Source organism: Cryptotermes secundus, unplaced genomic scaffold (genome assembly GCF_002891405.2).
Source record: "Cryptotermes secundus unplaced genomic scaffold, Csec_1.0 scaffold204, whole genome shotgun sequence".
Lineage (NCBI taxonomy): Eukaryota > Metazoa > Arthropoda > Insecta > Blattodea > Kalotermitidae > Cryptotermes > Cryptotermes secundus.
This window is the reverse complement of record NW_019738351.1, coordinates 673,733-690,004: the sequence shown is the minus strand read 5'-3', so window position 1 is coordinate 690,004 and position 16,272 is coordinate 673,733. Positions and strand designations below refer to the sequence as shown.

The following is a 16,272-nucleotide window of genomic DNA, read 5'->3' as shown; positions in this document are numbered from 1 at the left end:
CCACATAATCGTCAAAACTGACATCTTTAAGTTTAATATGTGGTTTATGGACTCATTACGCACGGGGCTTCAAACAACAGAATACATCCACTAAAAGTGACATCCTAATACACAATGCAACACAGAGCAAGTAATATATACCTTTTTTCCTCTGGAGCTTCTCAAATCTTGAAAACGTTATGAAAATCGGCTTTTTTTCCGACAAAGAGGACACCTTCACGCCTCTACTACTGGACACCTGCAAACTAACTGGCAAACTGCCAAACATGCACGACTCATAGCGGTCATAGCGGTTTCCCGTGGAACCTTAGCTGATGACCCCTTGACGTCATCACAACCTACTGTGCCTTCTATATTCAGCTATTGACATCAGATGGCCGACGTCAGTGCCGAGAGCACTGTCGGTAAGAAAGCATCCTATCCTATGCACATCCAGCCAAACAGGTCACACTTATGTAATTTCTTCTATACAGTGCACAACTGGAACATGGGCTCTGACAGACAAAAGAACATAAGCAGTGGATATTCTCCACAAAATATTAAATAACGCGTAAAACAAAATCATGGCCCATTATTTGGGCTTCATCCATTATAGGATTTAAGACATAAGATTCTAAAAATTATGCTTCAGACATCCCATCGCCTCTTTGAAGAAGCAGAGGAAGTCAGTGTCTGAAACAATGGAACTTCCAGAACTGCATACTTCAAACTAGACAATGTATGAAAACCAACGAATATCTCAAAATAACAGTATTGAATTGAATTGAATTTATTTACATTCTATAAATCCTAAGCAGGTTAGTATCTTTGGATACAGAACAAGTCTAAAGGTTACATACATAAGCACAGACAGTTTTAGCTTAAAAATTAATATAACTTAATTTTACATCATTCTCTATTTACATTGAAGTATTCATCTAAAGAGTAGAAGGAATGAGCATGTAGATAATTCTTTAACTCTTATTTAATCTCTTTAGTATCATTGCCCAAGTTTTTAATACTTAGTGGCAGATTGTTGAACACTTTTATGCCAGTAAAGTAGACTCCTTTTTGATATAATGATAAAGTTGATGAGGGTAGGTGGAAGTTATATTTTTGTCTAGTATTCATGTTATAGACATCAGAATTTAATTTGAATTTATGTGTGTTATGTTAGTGTCATTAAATTTTGGAAAGGTATCATAAAGAACGTAGTTTAAAACATGGACACTAGGAATTGGGGTTCGATATATCAACCAACAAGTTTAGGATTGCATTCTTCGTTTAGTAAGTTACACGTTTTGAGCACCATTGGTTATACTCAGGGGCAGCCCGTGTATAGGCACTGCGGAACTGCAGCACCCCCAATTTCCACTTGATATTATCGATAACATTTATATAATGAGTCTTTTTTTCTTAAATTCTTTCTTTATACTTCTACAATACGTGCGCATGCGCACATAGGAACTACACGCTTGGTTGCAAGGGGGAGGGAGCCCTGCAGGAACGCCCGGGCCCGGAACGACAGTGCCGACCGTGCCGACGGTGCCGACGCTAGGAAGCGAAGTAAGCACGCTCTTCAACGCTCGTCAACCTCGTCAAGCTCGTCAACTACCCCGTCTACAACTTCCCACCTCAGACGTTAAAGTCGATGCATGCTTACCGAATTTTTTATAACTCCTGCCCAGGAAGTTGAGATGGAGATTTGTAAAAGTGTTTTGAAAATGTGTAGCAGAAACTGTATAGCGTCCATCAATACGGAACATATACAAAGACATTTATAGTAAAAAATGGAAAATCGTAATGCCTTGCATGAAATCTTCAAGCATTTTCGTATGTGGTTTGAAAACCTTGCAAGTGAAGATGAGTCACTGATTGGTAAGTCAGTATGTGCTATTTGTGATTTACTTTTTGTGTTGTGTTTTATTCTCATTTTAAAGGGCGGAAAAGAGGCAAACCATCTCCCACATTTTAGCGGCCGTAATAGTATAATATTTTAATAACTGCATAACCCAGTAATCGTACATTACATTACATTATAATAAGGGAATGCGCACAATGTGCATAGAGTAATTGTTTTCTATTCGCGACTGTATTCGGTTATTGATGTTGTTAGGTTTTTGCATATGGTAATGTGGTATCTACTACACTTTTTATCACAGTGTTTACACACACACACACACACACACGCGTCATTTGCTTCGTGGAAACGTTCGTTCTTGCATATCTTGTGGTGGAATCCGTGTGTTGCCAACCTAGTAATTGTGTGTCGTAATTTTCTGTTGGGTCCTGTCCAGGTTCTGTCAGTCATTGCATCAGTGCTGTAGAACTCTTCCCATATTTCCTCTCTTTTTTGTTTTCTTTCTTTGATAACTTCCTCTGAGTTTTTACATTACATTACATTAAATTTTTAAAGAAGAGTGAACATGTAATTGTAAATGTAAACGAAAATGCGTGTATTTGAAATAACGTATTAATGTACAGTAGGATAAGTCCAGATGTGCAAAGCACATGGTGATGTAACTAAATTTTTCTCAGCTTCCAAGGCAGTTTTCGAGGCCTTAAACAGTCAGATTACGCAGAAGACTCAATGACTGTACTCATGTTCACGAATTTTGCAGTGTAACATAATGAACCGATGTTCCGTAGTATACGACCTTACACATAAACGCACATAAAAACCATGCCTGCTAAACACTGAACTATATCTCACCGCAACCCCAGAGGCATAAGCCAGCACATTGGGTTAAAATTTTTAAATTCGCTCAGTGGGGGGGCGAAGTCCAGCTGGGTCCACTCGGCAGGGAGGCCACTGATTGACCAAGCACAGAAAGAAATAACGAATTGTTTTGTATTGTTGGTAATGCTGTATTTTAGCAGAATTTGTAATATTGCAGTGATTGGCTGAGTTTGTAAAGTTACACTGTATGTTAGGGATGTTATGTAACAAAGAATTTATATAATCAGAGTGGTGATACAGCATGAATAAAAGAAGTCTCTAGGAATATAGATGGAAGGAAAAGAGCCAGCATGTGCAAGGGTTCAGTGATTTTGTTATCTTTTGCTGTTCTTGTACGTAGTACATTATGAGACACTTTCAAACACTATCCAGCTGTACTGTATGTGGCAAGCAGAGGTATGTGTAAAATCATATTATATCAATTAAAGAATTCAAATTGCTCATTTGTAGTCAAATTTGGGATCAGTTGGTGACTTTGTCATATTAGTTTTTGTGTTATAAAAAAGCAACAAATTTTGCAAGGTCAGTCTTGCAACAATGACCATAAATGCCATTGAATATCACTGAATTAATTCTCCCTGCAGCTGTGAAATCAGACTTTCCTGTATAAATGTCTGCATGTTATATGTGATCATAACTCAGTATAGGAAGATCCACAATGATTTTATTATAATGGCAAGAAGTTGACAGAGACATGTGCTGTGTTTTTGTATGTGCTGTAAGATAAAATGAAGATATTAATGTATTTTGATCTTATTTATTCAATGATAGATGCAGTGATAAATCTCAGAGCTCATAATTTAATGTTAAAATGCTTCATTAGTTTCTCCTTTGATTTTTATTTTAGGCAATGTAGGAATTTTAAAAGGTAGTGCCAGAAGAAGATATAGTGGCACATGATGTTCCGGTTGGCAGCAAGTAAGGTATGGTCAAGTGGGATTTGTGGTGGACAAAGTGGCGCTGGGGCAGGTTTTCCCCGAGTACTTCGGTTTCCCCTGCCAATCTTCATTCCACCAATTGCTCCACAATCACCCTCACCTATCATCTGGGGCTGGTACAATAGGCCAGAAGTGGCCACAGTACAACGGACTTACTCCCACCCCACTAGCAATAAATAAATAAGTAAGGTAATACTGAATTCTAATTTTTTTGTGGTAGACATTAACCTGAATGGATGAAACTTCTTGGGAAACCTAGACATAGATGGGAGGATAATATTAAAATAGATGTTAAAAATAACTAGAGTAACAAGGCAAGGACTGGATTTATCTGGCCCAGAACAAGGACCAGGGCAGGCTGTTGTGAACATAGTAATTAATGTTCCTTAAAAGGCAAGAGAGTTTGTTGGCTAATTGGGTGACTGTTGCTTTTGAAGAATTGTCCTCTGGGGAGTTTTGAATTTGTTGGTTAGCTATATATATGCATTAATTTGGGGACTACTTGTTTCTGACATTTTTGAGAATTATGTAAGTACGCCAAAATGTTTGGGAGGAGAAGAACAGTTCCCTCCATTAAGAATCAGTCATACATATTGTAACGTGCACAACAATTCGTATATGGGGTGTTTAAGTTCGTAATCCCACTTCTGACACCAGTGTAACGTGTCTTGAGATCGAATCTCGTTGGTCACGTGTGTAAGTCCAGATCCCACTTCTGACACCAGTGTTGCGTGTTTCATTACTGAAGACGCCGTAGAGATGGTTAATTGGTTTATTTAACAATCTACAAGTATCGGCTACAATTAATTATCACAATGTTATGGGTTTCCACACTTTACAAACCCTACAACAAAATCTCTTAAGACTATCTTCAAGAGTCTTCACGTATTAATAACACGGGAGCTATACAAGTCTCTCTGAATTACACACTCCAAATAAAACTGGTTATCAAGAACTATCACTGATTCTCGCACACGCGTCTGTAGCTCGTAACTTGCGAACTGAGAACTCGTTGATAACACACTGACTCTCGCTTGCTGCTCAGCCGGCTTTTATTCCATTCGCTGTTGCTAGTGTGACGTGGCGTATAGCCTAGCAACGCTGTTACCCTTTGGTGACGTCACCGCTGTTGGCTCGCGTTGCATAGCTTCAAGGTTGCGGGAGCTCGGCTAACTCTGCCTCCGCTCGGCTCACTTCGGCTCCGCTCGTGACGTCACTGCGGGGAGAGTGGCGGGGTGATGACTCGCCTATTACGTGAGCGCTACGTTACCGCTATGTGCCGCTGGGGAGGTAGGGGTCAACATGTCACAATATTAATGCTTACTTATTTGCTTACTTACTCACTCACTCACTCACTCATTCATGCAGCTGAGCCCTACTTGAGGAGCCGCCAATTCTGCAGCTACTCAAGAATTTCCCAGCATTTTAAGGAATCTGAAGGTTCATTACCGTGTTCACAAGAACCCTCCACTGGTCCCTTTCTTCGCCAGATCTATCTAATCCATAACATCCCATCCTATCGCTCTAAGATCCATTCTAATATTGGCCACCCGCCTACGCCTTGGTCGTCCCTGTGGTCTCTTTCCTTCCAGCTTTCCCACCAATATCCTATATGCATTCCTTGTCTCCCCCATTCATGCTACATGACTTGCCCACCTCATCCTCCTCGACTTGATCATTCTAATTATACTTGGAGAAGAGTACAAGTTATGAAGCTCCTCATTATGCAGTTTTCTCCAATAAAGAACAAAAAGGTAAAGCTGTCCCTGTACTTACTTAATTAGGCACTGTTCCATGAAGATGTATGGGAAGTAGAGGTATAGCTCCACCTTTCTTGAACTGGGCACTAGATGGAGGTCACTGATTAGTTTCATGTCCCACCTGCTTCACCGCCAGGGAAGGAGCCCCTGGTACCCATTTGATAAGAGGCTGGGTGGGCCCCAGGGTCAGTCTGCATGAATTGGGGAAGGGACACGTCCTGCACTTTTGGGAAACCAGCCAATAGCCCGTCACCATACTGACAGCTATCCTGACTCCTGTACAGAATTGTTTAGAATAGAAGAGTGTATACAGCTCAATATTTTCCTTCGAAAGTTCATCTAAATATATATTTAAAGTAAGTTCCAAAATGTTAAAAGATTTGCAACAGTGTTCAATTAAAACTTGGTTAATTTAAAGGCCTGTCATGCTTATTCTGTAAAGCCAGTTGTCCTGACTTAATTTCCTTATTTTCATTTATTTCTTTCAAGCAAGCACTGGAATGGAAATCAGTTTCAACCATTATCTTTATATCTAATGTAATGTGTATCATCTCTTGCAATAATAAAGTCTATGGTAATGGCATTCTTTGGAGACATGCAACATCAATTTGGAGTTGAAGTCAAGCGTTTCAGAGATTGTGTCTGCCTCCATCATCAGGGAATTGTGTATTTGTTAACTGCTGTTTTTCACATATAGGGGATGTAACTGTAAGGTACAGACAAACTTTGGGCATGAGTTCCATGTACCAAAACAAGAAAGAATGTCCAGGTCAATATGTTTTCAAGAACATTAATTTGTTAGTTATAGCTGAGAGAATGCTGTCTTGAGCACTTTTTATAAATGTTTAAGGACAGATGTTAATATAGACATTTGTTCTTGTTTTTGGTTTGTGGAATTTGTGCCCAAAGTTTGCCCCCATCTTTGAGTTACACCCTGTACACAAAACAGTAAAACCTCACATTCAGGGACAACCAATAACCTATGACGGATGATGGGTGGAGTCAAGTGTTAGTTCATCTGAGCATCATCCAACTCATCCTTACTTAACCCTGCAAGTTTAGTCAGATGTTGTCATGTACCATGTTCTCACACTCCTGAAGCATGGTAGACCTTCAAGTGCTTGTGATATCTGTATGTAGCTTAACACAGCTGCAGACCTATCCAATCCTGCCGTGCCTCTCTTGTCAGCCTACCATGACTTCTCAGAAACTTTGGGCATGTTAGGTCCAGAAGTTGAAGATTTTGAACAGCATTGGTTTTGTAAACATATGCAAAGATTACCAAAGCCTGTTTATTCTCAGTAATAATTGGCTATCCCTACAGGCTGGACAACTAAGGGGTCGGAGTTTGAGTTCCGGCAGGGGCAAGAATTTTCTCTTCTCTGTGTTGTCCAAACTGGCTCTGGGTCCGCCCAGCCTCTTCTCAAATGGTTACCAGAGGCTCTTACCCCCCCCCCCCGCCAACTCGTGGTGTAAAGTTACAGCAGCTTGAAGCTGTTCACTCACCTCCAGCTAGTGCCAAGGTCAAGAAAATGTGGATCTATACATCCACTACCCCGCACACCTTCATGGCATAGTGCTTAATTAGTTAAGCACAGGGTCAAGTTTTTACCTTTAATAATTGACTATCCTGACAGGCTCAACAAGGTTTTCCTCAGTCCCTTCAGGCAAATGCTGGGATAGTACCTCAGTCAGGTGACATTGGCTTTCTTCCCTGTGTTTTCCAAATAATTATTCACCTTGACCTTTCAATTCAGTTGTGTGTAGTCTGAAATACTGACAGTGTCATATTAAATAAAGCATAAATGTAAATAAAAATAGCAATTTGTCTTGTAGATCAGCCCAGTTCATCTGGGAGCCAGTTCCAGTTATGGAAGGCTGTGGAATGTAAAGTGCCGCACTGTAGTGAGTGAGCAGTCTTCAGAAGTGGAGGTTCCAGGTAGCGCTGATGTTGTCATTATAGGTAAATACTAATAGATCTTCAAAGAACTCAAGTTGAATAACACTGGGAGACAGTCATGACATTTAAACATTCATAGGCATAGAACTTGTGCTCCCTGTTAAATGCAAGTTCGAAAAAATGTGATTTTGCTTTAATTCGATCAACTAGTTTAGACTGTTTCAAATTAATAGCACTTACTTTAATGCAGATTTCTTGCTTACTGGGTGAGAGAGGTGAGAAGAAGTGGAAGTAGACTTGTGTGTGTGTGTGTGTGTGTGTGTGTGGGGAGGGGGGGTGTTGCCATAGGAGAGGGGAAAATTTGGCCCACTTGTGTTCAGTTAATGCAATTTTACCTTCTGTGACTTTTTTCTTTGGATTTATGGTTCTCAGTGAAACTGCATAATGAGAAGCTTCATAACTTGTACTATTCGCCAAGTACAATTAAAGTGATCAAGTCAAGGAAGATGAGATGGACAGGGCATTTAGCACGAATTGGGAAGAAGGGGAATCATATAGGATATTGGTGGGAAAACCAGAAGGAAAGAGAACACTAGGAAGACCAAGATGTAGGTGGGCAGATAATATTAAAATGGATCTTAGATAGGATTGGGTGATATGAACTGGATTGATCTGGCTGAGGATAAGGAACAGTGGAAGGCTGTCACGAACACAGTGATGAATCTTCCAATTCCATAAAATGTTCAGAAGTTATTATAACAACACAGCATGCCACGAACACCAACGGGATGACTTTAAAGAATCCTTTTCTCAAGAACTACAAGGTGGCAGCCGTTTGGCCCCCTTCAAGAGAAGAAATAATAAATAGGACACAAACCAGTTTGGTTTATAATTTCCAAGAAAAATCTTAACAAACCAATTGCAAATATTTTAACATATTAAGACAGCCGCTGTAGTTGTTAAAAACTTGAAATTTTATATTCATTGTATTTTATCAACATTATATGTATATATATTTTAACCTTCAAAAACATATTGTAATAGTAGCTTCCAATTGTATTGATGTCCCTCTGAGGATGGTCTGTAAAGACCGAAACACGTGAGGGAAGAAGGATTGAAATAAGGAAATCTTTACTAGTCACACTGGATGGAACTGTTTAACCTCTTATGATCTTGTTGTAAAATCTAATTCTTGTTAAAATTTTGTGTTTTAAAATTAAATTGGAACATTCTTGCCCTTTCATTTTTGCAGCTGGAATGTAATGTATATTAACTTCAACTTTAGGGAATAATCTTTAGAATGATGAATGATTTCTGTTTCAGCAAATATTTCACTTACTATCCTCAGGGGTAATCAGGAGCCTTTAGTGTAGTTTTATAGCCTGTTCCCAAATGCCAGAGTTACACATACAGCTACATGTTTCAGGTGGGGGCAGTCAGGGCTGCCACACATTGTACCAGTTGACAAAACGTGGAGTTAAGGCGGTGCTCCTAGAGCGAGCAAAACTGACATCTGGCACTACATGGCACACAGCTGGGTGTGTCTGGAGGCTACGTCCAAATGATATAGACACTTTACTGCTAAATGACACCCGAGATGTTCTCATGCAGCTGGAAGCAGAGACGGGGCTTGATCCAGGTTGGATTATGAATGGTGGTATATTCATCGCGTATAATGAGGTAATAAGGCACTTTAATGATATGAGCCAACAAGTTAGGAAATATAAGCATAGTTTAATGATTTAGGCTTGTTTGGCCCCTCTTGTTCAATTATCTTTGACCTCATAATACGTATTAAAAGTGTGAGGGAGAGTCCATAAATAGGTCACAGATGGATATAAAATGTAAAACGTGTGATATTCAAACCCAGAAAAAAAACGTTTATTTCTTGACATATGCTCCACCAATGTTGATACACGTGTCCTGTCACTTTACCAGTGCTTCAAAACCCACAGCAAGTTCATCAGTCTGATACACATTCTGTCCACTAAACATTTGCCCACAAGAGAAACAGCTCCTGGTCACACTGTCATAATTTCTGCAAATCAGCTCACTTACCGTATGGTTTGTTTGGCCGTTAGCATAACAATTTTTTTTTTTCCAGACAAAGCCAGTCCAATATCATTGTACTGACATAGGTTTAGCATCTGCAAAACAGGAACAACATTGATCTGTAGGAAGAAAAACATCCACACAAAAGAAGCATACAAACACCCTCCAGAGAGAATATAACTTCAATCACAATGTTACATAATTAAATCATGAAGAATTACAGTACTAAACAGCAGTAGTACCCGAGTAATCATCCTTAACATAATACAAACATTAACGATCCCCAGAAGACTTTATCTCCCTCTATTATATGACAAGCATCATGGAAACTTACATTGTACCGATGAGACACAAATATTAATTTAAATAATTTTAGCCCTAAGGTTAACTATAATATCAAAATAGCGGCGTGTGTTATGACGAGATATAGAAATTGATCAATTTAAAAAAAATACTAATATGATCCATATTAGGACAATTCATTAATAAGCACGTATTTAAGAAAGTGCCCAGTGATGATCATATCAAAATGTGTACGAGACACTAAAGTAAAGCTAATGCTAATACAGTGATATTGGATTGGTTTTGATCGAAGAAATTTATTGTGTTGACGGCCAAAAATCACGTGACACAAAGGATGCAGACAATAAAGATAGCCTACTTACCATTACGTTACATGCAGGATATGTAAAATACTATCACTTATATCATATGATATGAACACAGGACTTCATTCGCTGCTCAGTGTTAGTGTTTGACATCTGTGAGAAAAAAAGAAAGGAGATGAGGCATTGATATTAACAAATACACTGAAAGATTATTCCCCATTCTCCGCTCATGATGAATTTGAGATGAGTGGGTTTGTTGAACCCTGCTTATAATATATAGACGTTAAGGGGAGAAAATGAAAGTTGATTTTATGACAGAATTTTGAAACCAGATTGCCTCTGTTGAGCACAATATTGCCTTTTATACATTATGTGCACATCTCCCCCCTTATACATGCGTGCACACAAGCAAGCAGGTACAGACTTACACAGATGTGTACCTACTCATATACACACAGCGCACACACAGAAAAGCGTTATTTAATGCTGTTTTTCTAGGAACGTATGAACGAATATCGTCGACTTTCCACCATTGGAGTCAGCTTTGGTATCGAGTCACACATCCTGGATCCTGGTGAAACTCAAAAGTTGTTTCCATTGATCAACCCAGATGTCATTGTGGGCAGTTTATATTCCCCAGGTGATGGAGTTGTTGATCCTTCGACATTGTGCACATCGCTTACAAAAGTTGCCACCAGCAGAGGAGGGAAGGTAATTCTCCATTTGTGGCTAATGTACTTTAATGCTTACTTTTAGGTGTAGCATATTTGCATTAAAGTATACTTAAATTATGATATGTAAGCTGCCATTATTGTGAAAAGGTGTTTAGAACTGTTTGCATTGAATGAGGTTGCAAATTATTATTAATTAGGTTTTAATTAGTATAGTGCCAATTGGAAATTCAATGAGAAGTCCCATTAGTTGCTATCGTTTGCAGATTGAATCCATTGTAATTATAGCACTAAGTTTCAAACATCAACACATAGGTGAGATTGCCATAATGGATGCTTATTACCAATCTCATTATATCGTGACTCGTTATGGGATATGTAGCTTTAGTCTCTAGGGAAAACAATCTTCCCCTCTCTATCCTCCTCCTTTTCTTGCATTTGTCCATATGTTTGTAGGTCCTCTCCTCTTGCTTCATCCTTCCACATCCCATTTTATCTGCCCCTCCTCTTTATCATTTCTCTCCCCCTTCTGTCTTTCCTCACCTTCATGTCGAAACAGTTAATATTACCCAAATGTAAAAGTGTGTACATGTGTTAGCAAATGATTTGTTGAGGTCATCTTATGACTATGGTGCCATCTATCAGACACTAAGAGTTAACTGTGGCCTCTTCGAGCTCAGTATGTATGTTGACATTGTTTTCCCCAAGGTCTGATTCTTCTGTGAGCACAAGTATATGTGAAACCGACTTCACTGTAATTTTTTAATGTTTGGCAGCAGGAGGTTTTGCTGTGTCACATAACTTGAGAGGGACTGTTAATGTCCCTCTTAGAGCATTTCGACAAGCACGTAATCCAAAGTAGTTCTGTTGCATAACAGTTTTATGGTTTATTTAATGATGCCAGAATCTCAGACCATATAAATGTGAATCATAGGACAATCAGTGAATAATGGATTGCAAAGTGAGTGTGTGTGATGAGGTTCGACCTACTGCCATGGCATTTTCCTGAAGGTAATGCAGAAAAGGAAGGAGAAACATGATAGCCAGTGTCATGACAAAAATTCTAACTTGTCACTTTTCAGTATAAAAAAATCAGTTGCTTTCCACAGCAAATGATAGGTTCAGTGGGTTGAACTTCTTGGTTAAGTAAAAGTAAAGCTATCCCTGTAACAGGACGTGGAGGCCCATAGGGTTGTGAGACGTTGAGGCTCTGACATTTTCTCTAGACAATCGGCTCAGAGACGGCAGATTGAGGTTTGTATGCAGGTTACATTTCCACACTGTAAACAGTGATGTCTGATAGAAGGTACAGTGGAACCTCGCTTAACGAGCACCTCTCATAACGAGTAATTCGCATAACAAGCAAAAAAATTGTAAAAAAATGACTCACTTAACGAGCAACTTTTCGCATAACGAGTGACAAGAAGGGAAGTCCCGGATTGTGTGCTTGCTACATCAGTCTGTGTTTAGCACTCGTTCTGCTAGCATCTTAGTGTCGCTTGTGATCACACATTTTTCCAAACTTATGTTCAGATATATTATTTGTGATTTTTTTTGTGCAAAGTTTAATAACCCTTGCAAAAATGTCCCTGAAGAAAAAGCCACAAAAAGACAGCCATAAGAGAATAAAAATAACCGTAGAACTGAAATGTAAAATCATTGAAAAGTGAGAACGAGGTGTGAGCTTGGCTGATCTAGCACACACATACAGGCGTTCTCCATCAACGATTTGCACTATCCTCAAGAACAAGGACAAGATTAAGGAGATAGATGCCTCAAATGGAGTGACAAGAATATCTACGCAACGGTTACGTATTCTCGATGATGTTGAAAGGTTGCTCCTCATATGGATAAACGAAAAGCAATTGCAAGGCGACACTATTAACGAGAACATCATTTGTGAGAAGGCAAAAGTGATTTTCGCCTACCTCGTTAGGAAGACTCCAGGATCATCAACAGCTGAAGAAGAAGCATTTAAGGGAAGCAGTGGGTGGTTTGAGAAGTTTAAGAGAAGGACCAGCATCCACAGCGTTGTAAGGCACGGTGAAGCAGCAAGCTCTGACACAAAGGCAGCAGAGAACTTCATCAGCAACTTCAAGAAGCTCGTAGATTCTGAGGGTTACCTGCCACAACAGGTTTTTAATTGTGACGAGACTGGTCTCTTCTGGAAAAAGATGCCGAAGCGAACCTATATAACAGCAGAGGATAGTGCATTGCCCGGCCATAAGCCAATGAAAGGCCATCTCACGCTGCTATTTTGTGCCAATACAAGCGGCAGTTTGAAAATTAAACCTCTGCTTGTTTGCCATTCAGAAACTCCACGAGCCTTCAAGAAGTGTAAAGTCCAGAAGAGCAGGCTAAATGTGATGTGGAGGTCCAACAACAAGGCTTGGGTGACACGTGACCTTTTTACTGATTGGATCAATGAAGTGTTTCGTGCTTCTGTGAAAAAATATTTGCTTGGGATGAATCTGTCACTCCATGTATTGCTTGTTATGGTCAACGCTCCTGCCCATCCTCCAGACCTACAAGATGACCTCCTTGAGGAATTTAAATTCATGAAGAGACAGTTTCTGCCTCCCAACACCACACCGTTACTCCAGCCTATGGACCAGCAGGTTATTTCTAACTTTAAGGAGCTGTACACTAAAGCACTCTTTGAGCATTGTTTTTAGGTGACTGAAGGGACCAATCTCACTCCCAGAGAGTTTTGGAAATATCACTTCCACATCATTGCCTGCCTCAAGATGATCGAAAAGGTGTGGGAAGGGATTACCAAGAGTACCCTCACTTCTGCTTGGAAGAAGCTTTGGCCAGAGAGTGTTGTTGAATGTGACTTTGAGGGGTTTGAGATAGTACCTGTGGAGCCTGTAATTAAGGAGATTGTGTCTTTGGCCAAGATCATGGGGCTGGAGGTGGATAACAATGATATCGATGAGCTTGTGGAAAAGCACAGCCAAGAGCTGACCACTGAAGAGCTTATGGAGTTGCATTGTGTTTCACAGCAAGAAGTTGTGGAGGAGAGTTTGTCAGAGGAGAAGGAGGAGGAGGAGGTGGAGGAGGTAACAGCAAAGCAACAATCTTCTGGCGCAGTAAGAGAAATGCTGAAAGCATGGGAAACTGTTGCATCATACATTGAGAAGCATCACCCTAATAAGGCAGTGGCTACACGCGCTACAACTTTATTTAATGATAATGCTGTGTCGCATTTTCACCAAATTTTGAAGCATGGGCAAAAACAAATGTCTCTAGACAGCTTTCTAGTAAAAAAGAATTAGATATATGTCATAAATAATAAACTAATTATTTCAATTTCTTTTTTCTGCAAATCATATTCACATTGCAGGTTGGTTCATTCCGCATAGAAGAAAAGATGAAGATGATTCACACTCCTTAACAGTGTAANAAAGCATGGGAAACTGTTGCATCATACATTGAGAAGCATCACCCTAATAAGGCAGTGGCTACACGCGCTACAACTTTATTTAATGATAATGCTGTGTCGCATTTTCACCAAATTTTGAAGCATGGGCAAAAACAAATGTCTCTAGACAGCTTTCTAGTAAAAAAGAATTAGATATATGTCATAAATAATAAACTAATTATTTCAATTTCTTTTTTCTGCAAATCATATTCACATTGCAGGTTGGTTCATTCCGCATAGAAGAAAAGATGAAGATGATTCACACTCCTTAACAGTGTAAATATAATTTTCTTTGAATAAACATTATACATAAAATTTTTTGAGTATTTTTTCGTGGTGGAACGCATTATCGCATTTTACGTTAATTTATATGGCAAATATTGTTTCGCTTAACGAGTGTTTCACATTACAAGTAAGATTCTGGAACGAATTATGCTCATTAAGCAAGGTTCCACTGTAGCTTCAAACAGGTTTGTATAATTCTGAAGTTACATTTTGGAGATATCTCATCAGTCCTGGCCTACTTTCAAGATGTCCTGACTGAATTTTTATGGTATTTCTGAGTCTTTCAAAGTGAATACTGGAATAGTACCCTGAGATGGATTGTGTCCATTTCCTTACAGGCCTTGAATTCCTGCTCATAACCCATTTATTTGTTTGTATTTTATTTAAGGAGATGATCAGTATCATGGACTGAATAGCATTGAATGTTTGGATGAATTTGGAAGGATGAAGGAAATAGTCACAGCCTAATCTGAGGTACTATTCCAGAATTTTTCTGGAAAGTTGGAGAGAAACAGGAAACCTAACTCGAGATAGTAAGCCCGTTGGTCAAGACTCAAACCACACAGCTCCTGAAAACATATCAGACTTACTGCTTCAGCCAACATTTTCTGTCATTGATAATCATTTACTTCCTTATCGTATAGCCTCTGCAGCCGAAACAGTGTCCTTAAATACATAAAGAATCAATCAGTCATCCACACAGCTTGACGACTTACTCTGTGTGACACACTTGCAGGTGATAGAGAACTGCCCTGTGTCTGATATCTTGACAAGGAAAAATGATTTTGGAACACCGGAGGTATATGGAGTGGTTACTCCATATGGAGCCATCATGACCAATTGTGTTGTGAACTGTGCTGGTAAGTATAATCAAGATACTAAACCAGCAATATATACAGCTGTTGTGTAGTTAGTTTATGACATCTTCATGGTCAGCTCAATCATACGAGTGTATTGGCAGAAATGAATGCATATTTGATGTTCAGAATTATTCATAAAACCCAGACGACTAAAATATTAATACAGTGATATCCTGTTTACTGAATCTCTGGTGGGACTGGCTTCTTATTTTCTCATAATAAATTGAGGCTTTTAATAAATGAGGGTTATTCAAATTTACAGCAACAATCTGTTCTTTTAAGACCTTCTGTATACAAAAGTAAAAATATAATATCTTTCTGTGACTAGGTAAGGGAAATGTTTCGACACAGTTGAATCAAATTATATGATACACAATCAGTGATATCAAATTAGTTTTGAAAATAAATACTATAAGTTGGAAGGTCATGGGTTTGATTCCCAATGAAGTCATTGGACTTTTCAATTGACCTAATCCTTCCACCCACACTATGGCCCTGGGTTTGACTCAGCCTCTAACAGAAATGAGTACCAGGAATCTTCTTGGGGGTAAGGGGCAGCCAACCAGCACATAAGGCTGAAATCCTCACTGCCATCTGTGAGCTGATTTTCTAGAAAATGTGAGAGCCTTTGTGTCTCGCAACCCTATGGACCTCCACAGCATTTTACAAGGATAGCTTTACTCCCCCCCCCTTACTCTAGTGACTTTCAGAAGAACTCTAATAATAGAGAATCTATTTGTGAGTGTGTCAAGGAAAGTGTTTGCAGCTTGCTTGAGGATAGTTACTATAGGATTCCGATGATGGTGTATAACACACTGATATATTGGGTTTCTGGACTTTATCCATCGTCCTGGTTTTTAAGATAACAAAAACACGACGTTTCGGAAACTGGATCTGTTTCCATCCTCAGGTGAAGGAAAAGGGAAACACCTATTCTGGACCAGTGATTGAGGCTAGCTCTTTCTAACGGACCCAACAGAATAGGTGTTTCCCTTTTCCTTCACCTGAGGACGGAAACAGATCCAGTTTCCGAAACGTCGTGTTTTGTTATCTTA

The 16,272-nt window shown here is 39.3% G+C and overlaps 1 protein-coding gene across 2 annotated transcripts in view; it reads left to right on the top strand.

Annotated features, from left to right (window-relative positions):
- Window positions 1–1,508: 1,508 nt before the first annotated feature.
- Window positions 1,509–16,272, top strand: part of LOC111870731 (sarcosine dehydrogenase, mitochondrial) — a 60,050-nt gene continuing 45,286 nt past the window's right edge. The window contains exons 1-6 of one of the 2 annotated variants that reach the window (XM_023863239.2): window positions 1,509–1,857; window positions 3,567–3,642; window positions 7,254–7,380; window positions 8,744–8,997; window positions 10,476–10,688; window positions 15,094–15,217. In XM_023863239.2, coding sequence (XP_023719007.1) covers window positions 3,616–3,642; window positions 7,254–7,380; window positions 8,744–8,997; window positions 10,476–10,688; window positions 15,094–15,217 — 745 coding nt within the window. In that variant the 5' untranslated portion in view covers window positions 1,509–1,857; window positions 3,567–3,615. Of the gene's footprint in view, window positions 1,858–2,133; window positions 3,116–3,566; window positions 3,643–7,253; window positions 7,381–8,743; window positions 8,998–10,475; window positions 10,689–15,093; window positions 15,218–16,272 lie in introns of those variants that run through there. The other variant, XM_023863238.2, reaches the window with a different exon arrangement.